Source organism: Polistes canadensis, unplaced genomic scaffold (assembly GCF_001313835.1).
Source record: "Polistes canadensis isolate GaletaPanama2010 unplaced genomic scaffold, ASM131383v1 scaffold_207, whole genome shotgun sequence".
NCBI lineage: Eukaryota > Metazoa > Arthropoda > Insecta > Hymenoptera > Vespidae > Polistes > Polistes canadensis.
Genome location: NW_014569754.1, coordinates 78972 through 98243, shown reverse-complemented (window position 1 = coordinate 98243; position 19272 = coordinate 78972). Strand labels below are relative to the sequence as shown.

At 33.9% G+C, this 19272-nt stretch overlaps 1 protein-coding gene and 1 long non-coding RNA gene across 4 annotated transcripts in view; one reads left to right on the top strand and one right to left on the bottom strand.

The window, feature by feature from the left end:
- The window catches only part of LOC106789912, a 165732-nt gene extending 153323 nt beyond the window's left edge, over positions 1-12409 (bottom strand). Inside the window, exon 1 of one of the 2 annotated variants that reach the window (XR_001382038.1) lies at positions 12078-12409. This is a non-coding gene — a long non-coding RNA (uncharacterized LOC106789912). The remainder of the gene's footprint in view (positions 1-12077) is intronic. The other variant, XR_001382037.1, reaches the window with a different exon arrangement.
- A 2155-nt stretch (positions 12410-14564) lies between these two features.
- Positions 14565-19068, top strand: LOC106789914. Of its 2 annotated transcripts, none has more exons than XM_014754463.1 (5): positions 14565-15161; positions 16013-16352; positions 16616-17176; positions 17276-17612; positions 17911-19068. In XM_014754463.1, the coding sequence occupies exons 2-5, from the start codon at positions 16146-16148 to the stop codon at positions 18033-18035; spliced, it is 1230 nt and encodes a 409-aa protein (XP_014609949.1). In that variant the 5' UTR covers positions 14565-15161; positions 16013-16145; the 3' UTR covers positions 18036-19068. The 2 variants fall into 2 exon arrangements, with proteins under 2 accessions (XP_014609949.1, XP_014609950.1); XM_014754464.1 differs by having other exon boundaries at positions 14565-15110; positions 17911-18151.
- The last annotated feature ends 204 nt before the right edge of the window (positions 19069-19272 follow it).

Below are 19272 nucleotides of genomic sequence, written 5' to 3'. Positions count from 1 at the left end.
TATCTTCTCATTCCGAGGTGAAACCCTAATTTGCCTGGACTATATCGCGTGGAAAATAATTAATTTTTATACAATAATTTTTATACAATAAGTGTCCCTTAAAATCGTATATCGTTACGCTTACTAGATTTTTGCTTAAAAGCTATTGATATAATGTGTTTAGGACGAAGAAAATTTAGAAATAAATACATTAACACTAAACCTACCACACGCGGTCAAATGACCGTTTTTGAACTTTCCTTTAGAATTTTTCGTATACAACGTTATTGTATCACCATGTAGCTTCTTGACTTTTCCTAAAATATACATACAACCCATTTTTGAATATTTACAACTTTTTTTTATTTTTTACTTTTTGAAAAAAATCCATAGCATGTCTTGTCTACCACGAGCGGTTATTTGACCGTTTGAAAAATTCATGTTATTTAAGACTATATTTTTCGAAAAGCGCTATCCTGAAATTGTTTTATGAGTCACCAATGTAATTGTGGATCTACAATGTGGACAATCGAGCGATTAGAACAAATTGGAGTAAGAGTACCTGACAAAAATACGATTCTCCAAATTCTAGGAATCGCGAATATGATACCGAACGCGATAGCTAAGTAGCAATCGATAATCTTCCTATTTTTTTTGACGGAATGAAACACTGTGCTCCTAAAATAATATTCTTTATTTTTTGAAAAACCTTTTCTCTTGTATCTTTCTTTTTGTGAATACGATCAGAATTTTTTCTGTTGCGATAAATACTTTAGGTGTTCCAATAAACTACGGAACGTAAATGCATAGCGGTCATTGTACGACAGTACGGTCTTGCGATTGAACAGTAGGCATAAAAATTTTACAGTTTATAATAAAAATTATTACGTGGTATAAGTAATAGTTTCGACAAAGTCAACATAGCTAACAATATTTGGTGTGGTATGATTTACAAGTATTTTATTTTTTTTCTGGTCTCAATGTTTTTGCCCTGTTTGATTTATAATTTTATATTTTAGTTTTTACTTTATCATTTGTATATTTATCCCCATAAATATCAAGACATTCAAGGAATATCAATTTAGTAGACAAAATAAATAATATCGATGATGTTCGTTCGRAAGATGACCAAGAAGTTTCCGATATTGATAATGATATAGTAAAAAATAATTGTGACTTATTTGACAGCGATTCAGACGAAGAGAATATTTTGAACATACGAAGAGAACAAAAAATAAAGAGATTTATAGTTAGTTTTGAAAGTTTAACAAAATTCGGTGTAGATGTAACTGATCAAATGGCCAGAAAATATGGTGTGAAATCTAAATGTCATAGATGGTCTTTACAGATATTTTTCAATATCTTAGATTTAGCTAAAATAAATGCTTGGATTTTATATAWAGTAACGACGGGTGAAGAAATATCAAGGCAAGAATTTTTATTCCCATTAGCAGAAGAGCTAGGGACTGACTATCAGAAGAAGAGACAGCAAAACAAAGAATGTTCAACAAAATTAATAATAAATACAGCTACAGACTCTTCTGGACAGAAATTTTGTCATATAAGGTATTGTTAAGTCAATAAGACTAACAAAATTTGTATAAAATGTAAAAGAAACATATGTGAACAATGTGCAATACTGCAGAAATAAAAAATTCTAAATAGAAAAACGGGAAGCGGATGTCTTTGTAGCATCAGAAAAATATTTTTTATAATATCCTATTGGCAAAAATCTCTTTTAAAATATTAAGATACATATGTTTTTTTAAAGCGGTCATTTGACCGCTCATGGTAGGAATAGACATACATGCAATGTCGGTAGGTTTAGTGTTAATATACCTTAATTGTAGATATTTAATGAGTTTAACACTTGAAAGCATTATTTATAACAAGTGAATTAGCATATACGAAAATAATATACAGAAAACATTCGTCAGTACAAAACAAAGAGTATATTCGTTTTTTTCATATCTAATAATCGGTCATCCTTGATTTTTACTATTATTTAAATTTTTGTAGTATCACAATCAGTTGTTTTCAGACTACAGTATACATTTTCTTTGATTAATTAACGATCATTTAAGGTAGATAAGTCACAACTCTACTCATCTTTTCATAACTAAACGCATCTCGCAATAACTATCGATTGATGTAGGTATCTCATAGATGCCTACACATGAATCACACTAACACTAGAACCTTCATAATGTCATTTAACTGTCGATCAACTGTGATTTCTATCTCATTCTCTCTCTTTTATCCTCTACGATCCTTCTCTTTTCACGTCATTTCATGAAATTTTATCATTACCATCGCCTAAAAAGTTTCAATTTAAAAAACGAATTTCATTCTTCGATAAAAGCACGTTACCTCCCCACGTTACCTTTTCTAGAAAATAAAAAGCTGCGGTTATATCACGAAGAAAGATCCTCGTCGCGAAAAGATGTTTGTTTTTCTTAGCCAGTTTCATATATTTTTTGTCGCGATAATATACGAAAATGTTTAACATAGCACAGAAGACGGCCAATTCTTTCACGCTTTCACAGTACACAAAAGCGATAGGAAACCGGTTCATAACTCTTCTGTTTCCCAAGTTTAAATTGCTCACGCTCGACGGAGTGGAATCGATATCGTTCTACGACGGACGACCACCCCCTTGATCCACCTACAAATTCCTACCACCAACCACCCACTCACTCACCCCTGCCAACGCGCAGAAGCTTTTGAATTTCGTCAGAAATATTTTCTAAGGGGTTATAACTTTGATATTATTGAGAGATAGATGCGACCACGTACGTATGTTCCTATGTATTATATACACATGTTTGCATGTATGCATGCATACATGTAGATGCGTACAAACGCAAGGCTCGAAATTGAACGGACTTTAGAAGCAACGAGTGTGTAACAGCTCCTGCGCTCAAATCGATATTCAACTCGCGAAAACGACCTGAAATGAAAACGTTTGCGCGCCAGCTACGCGAGCGTAGTTCGAATAATATTTTTTTTTTTACCTATGTAAATTTCACTGATGCACGGACGGGAACGGGACGATCTTAAAATTTATTTCTATCGCAACGATTTCTCGACGTGAGATCCAAACTGAAAGATTAATCGAGAATTTATTTATCGTTTCTCGTGATTCAATTTTATTAGTATCATTCATGAGAAGGGTTGATCGAGGATTTATTTTTTCTTTTTTTTTTCTTTTTTGATTTGACAATGATCGAGCTAATGAGATCTTGATTCGTTCAGTACTATTTACATATTCTTGATTGCAATAAACCTGTTGTCTTTAGATCAAGCAACTTTCATTTATATTTGAAAAAAGTGCATAACGAGGAAGAAAAACGAGAAAGATAAATATAGAAAAGAGTATATAATAATCTGATACACCAGGGGAACTTTTTAATTGGCTTGTAAGTAGTAACTTTCAGTATAACTTATAAGATCTACCTTATAAAGTTTAAATTACGATTTCAAATGTAAAATGTTTTGGGAATATAATTACTAGATGAAATCAAAACTGAAAATTTGACCAAAAAAGAAAACTTCGTTTCTTTCATCGTCCTTTGTATTTTATTGTTATTATAGTTAACATCGTCTGAGTATACGTGGATCATACGTATGTGACGTCCCGCCACGCATATCTTCCTTATAATAGAATAAAATTAAACAATAGAGACATTATTCCAGTGATTTACGTAGAAGACAATCGAAACCATTGTTAGTAGTAAATACCGAAACAAATCGAAGCAATCGTGACAAAAGTATAAATAAAAGATTAGCTTATTAAATCTATTTTCATAAACAGTGCGTAATAATTACTCTAAGATTATTTTCTTCGAAACTCATATCGACTAATTAAAACAACCACAGTGAATCATCGCCAACGCTGAGTTATCCGAAACCTAATATAAACCAGAGTCAATATCTCATGTCTTTCTCAGGATGCAAATGTAAAATAAATTTAACCGTCACTTGATCACTTGACCAATAGAATAAAACTCCAAACAATTCTGACCTGAAAGAAACGTATAGAATCTTCTCGAACGATCTAAAAGGAATGGTATGAAATGTTCTCGAATAGTTTAAGTAAGAATTCTCAAAACTCAGGAATGCAAAAACAATTATTGAATTATGAATCCTCAATATGTACTCGCGTGATAAAAGACAAATGGAAAGGAAAATTATAAAATGATGTCAAGGAATAATTAAATAAGGATTATTATAAAGTATTATCGAAACTAATTAAATAAGATTGAAATAATGCGAATAAAAGAATTGCGGCTAAAAATGAAAGATGAAACCTATATAAGAAAATTATTGAATAAGATTTAGATTGTAAGATTAACAAATTATATTAACCAATAATGAAATATTAAAGATAACATGTAAGCCTTCTTAAGAATATTCTAGAAACGATGATGCATCAGGAAGGCTTGACTTGGCTTGCGCCTAAGGCTGGGGAGAGGACCAACCCCTCCACGACGGGACCTCCGGTCCCCATAAAAACTGTGAGGGCTTTGCCTTCGTGCTCTTATTATCCCTTTTATCTTACAGTCATTAACTTCACTTGATAATAGTTTTGATTCTGATTTTTGATTTCGAATTATTAACTTGTAGCCTGATCTTAGTAGTCAGTTTTCCTTTTCTGATTCTCGATTTCGAGTATTACATAAACTTGTGTTAGTTAAACTTGTGCTAATTAAAGAAGAGACAAACCAGCGACCAAGCCAAGCACAATGAAGGGTCTTGTATTATCAACGATTTGTAAGTAACATTTATAATTAAATATCTTAGTGAACCAGAGCTACGGGAACTTATAATTTGCACCACTTCGTATCATTTTTCCTTTCTTCATCCTCATCCTTTCACTCGTTTGCCATTACTTATCGCCATTGAATCTTGGGAATACGAACCTGCCTGGCCTCGGCTACACTCGGTGAACGCAGGGTGGCCAAAACAAGCTTAGTACATACTACTTAAATCTATTTCGTCAGTTTAGACGTAATACGTATACTTTTACATACCTTTTTTCACGTGATAACGTTACAAAGTATGCAAAAATACGCCGAGTCTCGGGGTATTCTTTTAAACAAAAGTGTCCGTAACTATTTTCCCACAATATTTAGAAACGAAAAACTTTAGTTACTACCTTGCAAGCAACGTAGCTCCTCGCATTTCCGAACAAGTACTCGCTGTTGTGAGTTTTAAAATTTTTTCTCTCTTTTTCTCTCTCTTTCATGTTTATGCTCGAGTTCCTTATACAGTCACGAGGCACGAATATTTATTAAAAAAGAGCCGAGCTCGGCTAAAAAAAAAAGCGAAAGAAACAAGAAAAACTGAAAACTTTTATTCGAACTGTGCATGAATTTTGCGTTTAATTAGGTCCCCTGCATTATTGAACTTTTCGATAACGACAAAGAGCCACGTGTTTTTCGATAATAATTACTTACGCATAATTAAAGTGGCCTCCATCGCGAAATACCCAGTTTTCGGAAAAGTTTCTTTCAAATAGGAAAGTTATCATTGGTTTGGTTATACTTACGAGGAAAAAGTAAAGTAAGTTGCTGTTTCGTAACGAGAGAAATAAAAGTCCCATACTGCACTTTTGTTTTTTCACTTTAAATCGGCCACGCCAGAGAAAGATCGATATCTCGTTTTGTTCTTCGTTGAACGAGTTGGTACACTATTCGACCCTCTTCCATCTCTTTCTTCTTTCTTTCGTGTTCGTGAAAACCATCTAAATAGTTTTCTATTTTCTTTTACTCTTCATTCTTTTATTATTCAAGAGAAATTTCAAGCGCAAGTTCAAATTATTTAACCAATTCTTTCGACCCTTACTCATATCTACCAATTAGTAAACTTAGTTCTTAATTTGTTACTTATCTTTAAAAACACTCGATGGAAATTCTTTCTTCGAACTACAGGTATCGAAAAAAATTTCATTACCCTCGTAAAAAGGTCACTGTAACGTCGAAGTAAAAGGAAGTAGACAATTTTTCATAAAATTCGAATATGAAAATGGATAATGAAGGAGAGAGAGAAAGAGGGAAAAAAAGATGATAGAAGAAGGGATCGAGTTTGTACTTGAAAAAGGGCGAAACTCGTCGCGATAAGCATCGTGGCATCGGTTGGACGATAAATCGATACAAATAATCGTTCGATATGAATATGCATGGATAGTACTGGTGGAACTAGGAGGGTGGGAATATGAGGGTGGAAAGATGAGGGGGAGGAATGGGATAGCTCCGGTATGTGTGGTAGGGGGAAACGTGGAAGAGGATGGGAAATGAAATTTATAGTCGATGCCTGGAGCGAGCGCGGTTGCCGTATCCGATGGCGCTTAAGCGTTAAATGCAGAATTTAAGCCGGCAGAAGTAGAACTAGCTTGCTCTGGCAAGGATACCGAAACGAGGTAGCATGGCAATACGGAGTTCGTTTGAGAAGCTGCCTCGTCGAAAACGTAGCTAGCTGTTCGGTGAAACTCAGAGGCTGGTTAAGCTCCGTTTTCCTAGTAACCACCCCCTCGAAAAGCTCGATGCGAAAGCTCGAACAGGCAGATGCCACGGAACCTAAGATGTCCTCGTAAATATAAGCTTTACGTTCCGATTCTAAGATCATCTTATTATTATTATTATTATTATTATTATTATTATTATGGTTATTATTATGATTATTATTATTATTATTATTACTGAAAATGACGCGAGGCTCTCATCGAACGAGCTTTTCCTAGCCGAGGAATAATATTATTAAGATGGAACAGCAGCACTCTAGGGATGCATAGAAGAGGAAGAGGGTAGTCGATAAGAATAATATTCTTTCGAGAACGTACCATCGTATTCCAATCTAGCGGTGGCATCTCTTTATTATCGGAAAGATTCTTTACGTGACTTCAAAGTCGTAACAAAGTTTGAAGAATTTTATTTATATAAAATTGACAGGCGAGAGAAGTAACTATTATTATTCGTTAATTTACAAAGGAAGGAAAAACGACCATTGACGTAATCGGAACGTCGAATGGAAATCGATGGCATTCGTTAAGTAATATAATTTCAGTTTAATATCATTTTCATGCCTAGGCATTTGTTTTCTCACTTTCTCTCTCTCTAGTACTTGCTCTCATGATTTTGGCATCGGCGCAGATAGCCACGTACTGGCCACCACTTGTCCACGATAATATGATTTATCTGCTCGAGTGTTTCGTACCTGCGAAACGGCTGGGACGATAAATATCGACAAGCGGTTCGTTGAATAAATCACAGAACGATAGTACCGGAAGCTAGACGATGTACCACCGCGGACGTTTCCGTTCCTGCCAAAATGGATGAAAAAATCGTAAACCCTGTAGAACGGCATCATTCGAATTGAAGAAAATTGCTTTTGATCGAATCCTAGACAACAATGACGACGACTACGATGTCAACGATGATGTCTAGGATAGTAAAACGATTGATTGACTGCGCATGTGTGCGTGCGTGTGCGTGTGTGTTTGTTTATGCGTGTATATAAATTCACGCATAGCAACCCCCTTTCCGACACTGCATCAGCCACCGAACAAGATATAAACGCGAGGGTAGAAGAGAACACGTGCGGTCACGCGAGACTCCCGAAGATTTACACGTTCATTGTTCCCCTTAAATTCGGTAATGAATTCGGCAGAACAAAGCTGTTAATCTTGGTGGCCATTGTCGAGACTTCTAACGCGTAAAATACGCGAAATTATGGGGAAACTCTGTTGGTGCCGAAAACCTTTCGCGAAAGACACACCCTCGAGATGCTTGCTTGCTTGCTTGCTTTTCTTCTTCCCACCCGATCTTACATTTAACCGGGATCTAAACTACACCGGAAAATTGATGGCACCTTCGAACATTCATTGTTTCCAAATCCGAATAGATGTCTTTCGATCTTTTAATAACAATCTATTACTCTTTACTATCGTGAAAACTTTGATATATCTTTTTATTTTCTTTTTTTCATATAGCGTTAACAAATGTAAAGATCTGAACATTCGAATGGCCGATCATCCAGGTAAATTGTAAAACTGACGAAGATGTATATACAAATTGATAGATAGATAGATAGATAGATAGATAAAGAGAGAGGAGAGATAGAGGGTGGGCAAAAAAATTGGCATGGAGCGCCACGGAAAAGTCAGTGACGAAACGAATTTCAATTGCCTTTTGGTGAATCGGAATGCGAGCTCGCAGTTGCCAGCTTGTGAGTAATGGCGGTTTGATTTAAACTTTCTCGATAAATGAAATTTCTGTCTGCGCAACGGCCTCAACGATTGATGGCCGAGTTCTATAGAAAGAGAGAGATAGAGAAACGTTAAATCGTTCATTACGAATCGGTCATTCCTTTATCCTAATTATCATTAATCAGCGTCACTGATATCGAATATTAAGATGCGTAGGATGCATCGACGTATAATCAAACATTTGTGTAAAAAAGGAACACATGTCATCGATTAATTGAAAAGGTTGGAACATGAATCATAAATTCTTTTTTTTCCGTGAATCGTTCGTGTCCGTCAATGGAAGGATCGCCCAAGGACGAGTTAGAAATGTTCAAGAATTTATTTTTACTCTCCGTCTCATTCTCTCTCTCTCTCTCTCTCTCTCTCTCTCTCTCTCTCTCTCTCATTCTACTTCGTTCACACCCAAAGACAATACCTTTCATTTGCCGTTTCTAAAACGACGCGGCCTCTTTCCCTTTCAAGCGAAGAACTTTTACGAAAACTAGGACGAAGTGGTGCGGCAACGAGGAAAGAAACTTGTTAGATGTAGGAGTAATATTGACAGTGAGTGGGTGGATACGTTAAAAGTGCGAACACCTTACCCAACGTTTACTTCTAATCGCACTTTATTTCCCTTACGGTCGATTCTTTCATGGACAATTTTAGTTTCTCGCGAAAAATGTAGAAAAGAGATAAAGATGTTTAAATAAATAACGGATTGTTCAAAAATTTCGTCCAGATTTATAAATATAAATTCGAAATGTGTTATTAAACGATGCTTTTGAATGTTCCTAAAAATACAAAATCTCGATAGATCGAATTTAAAAAATAAAACTACGGAAAGGAAAACAAAATAATATTTAAATATACGTGAACTAAAGGATTGAAAATATTACAGGAAAAAAAAACCAAAAGAAATAGCAGTTTGGCATCGACGTGACAAGGCGTAAAAGTGAATAATGAAAAGAAGGGAGAGAAAAAAAGAAGAAGAAGAAATTACGAAAACATGACTTTTCACACGTTGAATGGAATGTACGTACGATTTGCTGGGTACTCTTGAAATGTTAATCGGACCAGCTTTACGATGCGAAAAGACGCGCGTGCAAATTCTGTATGGCGTTGATCTCTTGATACAAAAGGGAATGGTTAATGATGCACTTAAAAGGTTGCGATGCTCAAAGACACTTGAAATGAATCAAGAGTGCAACGATCCTTGGAACAGCATACATCTCCGAACCACAGAGTCAAATAACGAAAATACGTTTTTTGGATTATCGGATAGATTCTATCTTCGTATTCGAGCTACGTATATATAAAATACATTTTTCACGTAAGTGTATATGTATATTATTCAAGACACTTTGTTAAAATTCACGCTCCTGTTCATAGATTTCTTCCCAGCAAGTTCGAACTTTAATACTACATAGAAAAAAGTTTTTTCCCTTGGTAAGGTGAACCAGATGGTAAACTTTTAAATTGCACTATACAAAGGAGTTTATAATAAAACGTGAGAAAGAAAGAGAGAGAGAGAGAGAAAGAGGCGGAGAGTTAAAAAGAAGATTCGCGGAGACTTTTTGGAGGGTCGAAGAGTAGAATGGACTTCGCGTTCATTAAATCAAGAAAACGATGCCGAGGAGGAAATAAAAGAAGAAGGGTGGAGTTGAAGGAACGTTCGAAATTCAAGCTTCGTTCCTTTTCCTTTTTCTTTACTTTTCTTTTCTTTTCACGCATTGTGAAGAGAAAGAGAGATCAATGAATCGTTGAAACGAGAAGAGTCTCTCTTAATGATCAAGTGAGAAAGAAGAACGACCATGATCTCGTTAAAAAAGTATGAAACGAAATTAAACTTGAATGGATCGATCGAGACCATGGGAAAGACGGGGATCGTTCATCTAAATTTTATGTATAGGTATATTTATTTTTTTTTTGTATTTTAACATTAAATTCTTACAATACCTACTTGAAAGATAAAACGCAAAGTTCGAGGACAAGTAGCATACAATCTAATGTAATATAGCGAGAAACGAAGGAAACATTCCTGTGATAGATTCAGTCGACTTGCATCCGCTACTCACTTCTTTGGCACCTTGCCGAGACCGACTTGTCGTCGCGTTGCATTTCCGCAAAAAGCTTTACTTTATATCCGAATAAGTAAAGACGCCCCTTTCTTGCAAATTTATGATAAACTTTGGATAGGCCAATTGCCAGAAATAATTTTACGAAATTGTAATTGCCTGATATTTATTAGATTGGTATTTTTAAAGATAATTTGATCGATATTTTAATGAAATGATTTGTATATTTTACAAAATATTTATTTACTTATGTACGACGTAATGCTAATACAATTTTGCTTCTACTATAATTATTATACAAATTTATAAGTAAAATATCAACCACTTTAGATTTTTTTTTTTAATTTTGTCGATATCATAGTTACTTTTATTTTTATACCTGTTTTCTTAAACTCTAACTAAATTATATCAACTTGAGTTAATATATTTAGTTTAAATACAATTGTTTCGGTCAGTACTAAAAAGTTTAACCATTTACTTTTATAAAATATTGATCAAATAAATATAGAATTGATCGTAATTATTTTTCTATTTCATTTTACTCAAGTGTCCGTAATTCTTGTACAATTTAATTCTCTTCTATTTTGTAATATATTTTATAATAATTCTTTGTCTGTGCATTTTCCATTGTATTATTTGTTTTGAGTATTCTTGTAATTAATTAGCCAGCGATAAAATCGTCTCCTAAAGCTTAAAGAGAAAATAGAGATACGCAAATGAGTTGGCTTGCCGTTCCATTAAAGCGCGACACGTTTGCAAGAGGCATGCATCTTATAAATGCGTTTAGCGTCGTGTTGATCGATGTCGGAAGAGCTCTCTCACGACGTCAGGTAGTTCGGAAGGCGAAAAGGGATTTTTCGATTAAAAAAGATCGATCGTTTCTATCTGCATTGCTAAACGTATGACAGGCTATAGATTTAAAGAGACGGTTATAACGTCACACATCGGCTTGCGGCAAATTTGCGTCTCTTTTTCTCTCCCTCTTACTATCTACCTCTCTCAAAAAGGTAATTTTAATTTATAAATATTAAAAGCGTATCCAACCTTTCCTAAGCATGTTTTTATTTTTCTTTTGCATGCATGCTATTTATAGAAAAATAAAAATAAAGAGAACGTTTACATTGGATTTTGTCAGGGTTGAGAATACGTGGTGCCATCTCGCGATTTTCATTCTAAATTTCTAGGGGTAGTTTTGCAAGGATCATGTAGATCTCATTTAAGTTATTGTAGGTTAGAATAATTTCTTTTTTGTTAACTAGTTGCAACGCACGATTATATATCACAGATGAATGAGATTTAAAACGAATTCTGACAAAGGAAAATCCAAAGGAGAAGAATTTTTACATAAATTTTCTAACGAATGGTAAAAGACAACGTCGAAGAATTCATTAATTGTACATAATAATCATCTTGTTGACTAAGAACTATCATAAAACTTACGCTTGTATCATATATCTTGTAACTTTTGTACGGTCGTGTCTGTGTTAACATAGCTGCGAGCATGTCAACATAAAAATATTCTCTTTATTGGATCTTATTATTCCGCGCCTTTCTTCTCGGTTAAGTTAAGTTAGTTTGTAAACAAAGGATCAAAGTAAGTGCTATGGAAAGGCTCGGATATTTTTGTCAGAAAGAAAATCAGTAAAATCACATTCGAGGAAGTACGAAAAAGAAACAGAGAAAAAGAAAAAGAAGAAGAAAAAGAAAAAGAAAAAGAAAAAGAAAAAGAAAAAAAGAAAAAAAAAGATAGAAAATATTATTCGAATCGATCGACTCACCCCTGCGAGGTTGAAAAAAATCTGCAAACGGAGCAACCCTCGAATGAAATCACATTCACGACGTCAATCACATATATGAAAAATGGAATAATACTTTTTGCGAAAGCATAATACACGAATACGTAGGACGAATGAACATTTGTAATACGCGTATTTACATAATCGAAACTCACGAGAATATCCTTTCGAAGGGTAAAACTCGCGAAATAAGAGAACGTTTCCGACGTTTTGACATCGCGTGCGCCATGGCGGTTGCCGAACAGCTGATCCAAAGGCGGGAGGAAACGTGACTAGAGGTTGTTGTAATTAGAAAGATAGAGACAGAGAAATACGGCGTGGGTGAAAATATCGACAGTAAGACGCGCCATCTTTCAATCGATTAAATTTTATTCGATATCTCGCACCCCCTGTGGCGCATATTTCGAATTTTTAGATTTCATTTTATCCCGACGATTATTTGAATTTTACTTTTTTATTTACGTTAGTTGTACAAACGAATGATTAAAATCGAATCGAAATTTTTTCAACGTCAATGATATTTTGTAATTATTTTTGTCAGTTTTTACATAAATAAGAGATTAAAAAATACAAAAAGAGAAACAATACAAATACGCAGGGGATGATATCATTTATAGGGAACAATAATTCATATAAAAGCCCGTTGGATCAGCGTACGTTAACCGAAAAAATTGCACTTGGTAAGGTAATTCGAACTCTAGACACAAAGAGAAAATCCAGAACATAAACCAAGATAAGCCGGCACCAATATCGACAAGAATTTGCATTCAACGTGAACACGTATGTACATACATTCTCGGGTTATACAAACGTATAGCGTACGTGCAACTAAGTAAGCCAATGCGTAAACATAGTAGAGACGATAACCCTCGCATCTAAGTAACGTAGCAAACGTTGCTAGCACAGCTTCTTTGTGGTTCGTACTAAACTGAAATTATAGAACACACGAGTAAACCGAGTAAACCGAGTTAACATTTTCTTGGAAGGTAAAAAAGTTTTTAGAGGTAAGTTGGAAAATTATATTAAAGAACCTCGCATTTTTATGATAAAACAATTTACGTGTATGTGTATATGTGTATATAATAACATTAGATGTAATCTTTTTTATTTCTAATAAGCAAGCTGCCATAATTTAAAAGACATAGACCATGAAGGCTGTGAGAATTTTTCATCATAAAGGAAATTGTGGGTACGTATTATCTAATGGCTGATGAAGCACGAGCACACTGCAATTATTTATAATAAGTGTGACATCATAAAACGACGATACTCATCACATTTAAGTCGCGAAGAAAATATTTCGATAAACGAAATTTTTTTACATTTATCCTCATAGATATATTTCCTTGACAGTTATAAAGCACGATATGAGAAAGACAAGTATATATATTTCAAACTCGAAGGTCGATCAATCCTGTCAGTAGCATCTTTTTGTATCTCACGTTAAATTGATATAGTTTGATAAGCATAAAACTCTAATTGACGTGTTTGATTTTAAACATTTTCAAGTTAGATAAAAATGTTTGTAAATTTCAATTACATTGTATGTGTGTTTATGTGTCGCGATAGATCTTCATCCAGTAGCACCTTCAAATAAGAAGAGAAAAAATTAAAAAAAAAAACATAACATATGTTCATTTGATATTTAAATGAAGCTGTTGCTATTCATTAACCATGCAACACGACTCACCGTACTGCATTCCTTTCTGTTGCTCGAACAAAATCATTAAACATTATGATAAAATTCTTACCGCGTGAATCTTTCGATCTTCTCCGCATCTGGATCTTTGCTTGATCATTATGAAGATATGCGTAGAAATGCGATCAAAATATTTAATTTATTTATTATTGTTTTACTCTCTCTACGTTATTTCTAACGACGCAGGTTCAATTTCTAAATGATACAGTCCTGAGAACGATGACACACTCTCATTCACGTAGCGTAGTTCCTCGGATATACGTGGTAGTGTGAGTTTCGCGTTTACACGATATACTCCAACTTGTATGGACGCAACAGGCGGCATCACACACAAACGAACTTTATAATGATCGTACAACGTGCGGTATAGGCGGTTTTCTCCCACCACTTTTGATCGTAACCGACGTATGTATTAGGTATGTATTTCGAATTATGAGCACCATGTTTATAACTGTTTATATAGAGAATAACAAGTTTATTAATGATTTATTAAAAAATTATAGAGATAAGATAAAAAGAATAGTGTACTTGAGATGTATTATAGAGTATACATTATTATATAACAATTAAATATAAAATTAATAAAAAATGCATTATACAACAAGACTGTTCTTAGCAATTAATTATAAAAATATGTGTAAATAAAATTTTGTCTAATTTTTTGTGTGTACAAACTTAATCAAACAAGGTTCGATTTTGGGCCTGATATAAGAACCTTAATTTTATCCGTCACTGTGTACCCAGTAAGCCTCTTATAAAGGGAACCCACGCGTCAACTGAGGCCGCATACCACGGTGGCGCGTCTTTCCCGAACGTGGCCAGTAAAACACATAATTGTTTTCAATTCGGTCCACGCGTACGTTTAAGGCTTCGTCATATTTGTTATCTTTGGTGTATTTGTTAACAAAATTCTTCTTGGAAAGTGTTGTGTGAAGTGTGTTGTGTTTATCGGACTTGTATGCTAGTCAGTCAGTCATCCAGTCAGTTAGAAGGAAAGCAATCGAACTAGTAGCCACGATGTTTAACGATCTTGAGCGTAGCTTAGAAATGCGAACGATCGTTCGTAAATCGGATCACAGTGTTCGGTGAAATAAGATCATTGAAATACGTTGCTGACATTGTTACTGCTACTGCATCAGGTGGTCAGAAAATTGCCATGGCGACTGTCCTCTAATGACCTTGAATATCATGCTTATAATCTTTACATGTGCGAGATCTTAGAACTAATACCGGACAGTTTTTTCCTTATCTCACTAATATACTTCAGGAACGAAATAAATACGCAGCATTTCGAACAACCCATTGAGTAATAAATGGTACGTGTACAACAACGCTCGGAATCAACGAAGATCGTGGATAAGATATTGGTATCTACAATTAATATTGTAATAATCTTTGGTAATCCTGCCTCAACGAGAAAATGCGTGTTAGTCATTTTTTGTCTAAACTCGTAGAACCTTTCCCGATCGATACCTGTATTAGGTATATACCTGAAGCGTGAGATACAAATCGAAACAGGTGTACGGTTGCTAGGGTAAAACATTTTTATTTTTCTTGTCTTGAGAGAAAGTTAGACAGATCATTAAGAATCTCTCAATGACGTATCTTAAATCGTTGCTGTCGTCTTTATTGTTATTGTTGCTATTGCTTTAGTGTCAATATATTCGTAGGCTAAAACTCATTCTCACAGTAATTAGTGTTACATGAATTTATCATAGACTGTCATATGTAATGCGTTTTAAGATATAACAAATAACAATTCTCGGGATCTATTTTTATTTGACAGCAGATATGTGTTTATCGATCCGTAAAACGAATGAGTTTAATAATTTAACGTATACACGTGTATCAATCGATATCGATTTCTTTAATCGGACATAGAAACACGATTCCTTTTTTTTGTTCATTAATTAAACATTTATGCTTACGTATATTGAATACTCTGATAAACACCAAGATCACCCAAACTGATAGTAGTTAGATTAAAACGTTCCGAAGAATTATTGTTTAATCTTGCGTGAAACAAAATTCACAACCAGTTACCAACGTGATCGTAAAAATTTATAACAAGTATAAAAAGACCACGAACTATAATGTCACACATATGTCAAGATATTGATATTCTTTACATCAAGCAAAAACACATCAATATTTTTATTCGTTCTACGTACCACCGTATTCGTAATGATCATCTAACAGTAAGAACGATATTTTTCAGAGAACAATACCGGACGTCTACTTTTGGTAGTCGATTTCTGTTATCTGAACGAGCAATCGTCGAGAATCGATAAGAGTTAATCAACGATTTAAAAAATAATTCGTTAGAACGAATACCTTAGAAGAGAAACAATATGGCCTTGACAAAACTCAAAAATTTCATCGACAATGGTTTAAAAAATGTCTCGACGCCTTTGGATCGTACCGTTAATTTAGAACCGGAAGTAGGCATCAGAATTGTCCACTCGCCGAACGAAAAAACTCTCTGCGTAACCGTCATTGGTGCTAGACATCTACCGCAAAATTTTGGTTTCACCAGAGTCAACAGTTACGTCGTTAAGGTGAATCATGAAAGAATTTATGTTACCCATTATATTACGTAACGATACAAGAGCAAGGACATGGATCGTGTGTTTTGTTCGATAAAAAGAAGATTGTAATTTCGATCTTCCGTATTTCTTCGACATAACTAAATATGTAGATTTCTTGTTATAATTTCACTTATCTAAGCTATTGTATTCTATTCAAGGACACCAATTGAAAATTCGAAAAGAATATTTTATTTTTACTTTTGTTAAAAATGATGAAATGATGTAAATTTCAGGTGAAGCTGATACCGAGTAAAGAAAAATTCGAGACAACGACGAGGAACGAATCTTGGCCACGCTGGAACGAGGAATTCACTTTTCATTTGCGAAAAGAAACGAAAATCAAGTTTGGTCAGTCGAAAGTCGTCGAGGAAGAAATAAATGGTTCGAAATTCATCGTGGTCACGCTCTACGCCATTCTCGAAGATAAACCTTTGATAGCTACGGAAAAGAAGGAAGCGGATAAGGAGAAAAATTCGTCTCCTACGAAAGAATGTGCAAAGAAGACTGGTAAAAAGGGACAGGAAGGATCATCGAATGATCATCAAGATGGTTGCAAGAATAAAATATTTGGTCAGTTTTTTAATAAAGGACAAGAGAAAAATTCCGGAAGTCAAATAAGCGAAAGGAAAATCTTTGACAAGAGACGAACAGTCGGTGCTACTACGATATCTCTCGATTCAAAAAACTTTACGATAAAACCACCAAAACCGAAACACGCCAGTGACGTATCAACCGGTGAATTGTGGAGACCACTCAAACCGATCAGCAGTGGTATTGCTGGTGCCGAAGATAAAGTTAGATTCTTTTTTTTAACTATTTCCTTTCAATCATTCACGTAATTCTAAATTTTTATATATTTTTGTTCACTTAATAAAGTTTAATTATTATTTCAGAGAGAAAATAAAAAAGGAAAACTCGAGTTGTCCCTTTGCTTGGAAAAAACGGACAAAAAGGAAGAAACGGGTGGAATTTTGGTATTATGTCTCCATCGTATGAGATGTTCATTACAAACGATGCACGAACACGAAATGTTGAAAGGACAAATGTACCTGAAAATGTCGGTCATCGAGAGTGGCAGGATAACGCATTTTTGGAAAAGCGATCGTTTCGGTCCTTGCGTTTCGATGAAATTTTCACCCGATATGGCTAGGGTCTCAGTAGAAAATCCTTATGATGGTGCACTCAAGGACGTCAGCTTCGTAATTAAATACGTCTCGAAAAATAAAATGGGTACGATCCTGATTGCAATAATATAACTTCTGCTCTTCGGTATCTCTTGAAACGTTGTCTCTTCTACTTGTTGCACGAATTGATTAATCAAGTTAGCTAAGAGTTAAGCAATAACGTCTAGTTAAACGAATCTTCCTTTACGAACGAACGTATATCTAATACTTTTATGAGCTTGACCTTAATAATATTATTTATTATTATCAAAAGACATTTTTATTCAAGTATCATGCAAATTGATATCTGTGTCAATGTACATTTTCTTAATCGACTTTTTTAATATACAAATAAATGGTTTTAGGTAAAAAAACGACAGTTGGTCATTTTGCGATTGGACCCGACGTTGGTGGGCCTTACGCCGAACAATGGAAACAAGCACTGGCGAAACCAGGACAGCAGATAACGAAATGGCAATCATTCGAGTAAAAGTGCATTCTTTTAATCAACCTGTTTTTATTCCGTTTAATTCTTTTTCTTTTTTACTTAGAAATAGATGTTCTTCGATATTCGTAGAAAAGATTGTTTATATAATAAAATTTTATAGTTTGCATACTGATAATATTAACCGTCCACTAAAAATATTTTTAAATAAGAAGAATTAGATTAAGTTAAGGGGTATTTCTTGATAACAATGAAGAAGTCTGATTGAAATATTTTAAAAATCAAGATTTAGAGAGAATAACTGTGATTCGATGTTATTTAATTTTAAATATGCTAAATTTTGGAAATTAAATTACGAATAATCGGTGATCAAGGAAATTTAATTATAATCACTGAAGTTTGATATCTATTATTGTCACATATCTGTTTGATAGTAATCTAATGCAGGGCTTCTCAAACTTTTTCTTTTGGCAATTTCCTTTACACGAACAAATATTTACAAGACACTGATTTTAGACTTTATACAATCTTCTCTTAAACTATCATAAACTTACAGACATACTACTATAGTCAAGCTGGTTTTAAATTAATTTTTGGTTGTTGCATGTCTAAAAATTTTGTAGTTTTGTACAAATTTTTGTGACTCTTAAATTTAGTTAAGTGACGCCGTACGAGGTCACGAGACACACTTTGAGAAGCTCTAATTGAATGAACGTAATTGTAGTGGTCGTATTGACTAGTGACGACACCAAAAAATAAATATTATATTTAATATCTATTGTCGCGTGAGACATGTATTTTTTATGCAACATTATATCATAGACGTATTTCTATTTTTTCATACAAATAATAATATAAATGTTTAATATGTGACATCGATAAATAAGTACACGCAGCTTTAACAGTTAATGTATGCTTGTGGGTGGTGCCATTTTAATTTAATGTGTATATTATTTAAATTGTTTTATTTTCTTCAAGTATAAATGTTAATTATCGAGATACACGACATTATGCGTGTAAAGAGAATTATTTTAAAAAACTCGGTGTATTGTTATTAATATATTTTATTCTGTGTATATTTAATATCTTTTTTAAATCTTCGATTTATTATTCATTCTATTACAGATATATAAAATATTTGATTATTATATAAATCTTGGACGGATTATTGATTGTCTATTATTATACAATATTATCAACATTGCGTGTTTGATATTCACACAGTTGATTTAGTAAGTAAATAACTTTCTTATACAAAAAAACGTAATATATATGTATAAAT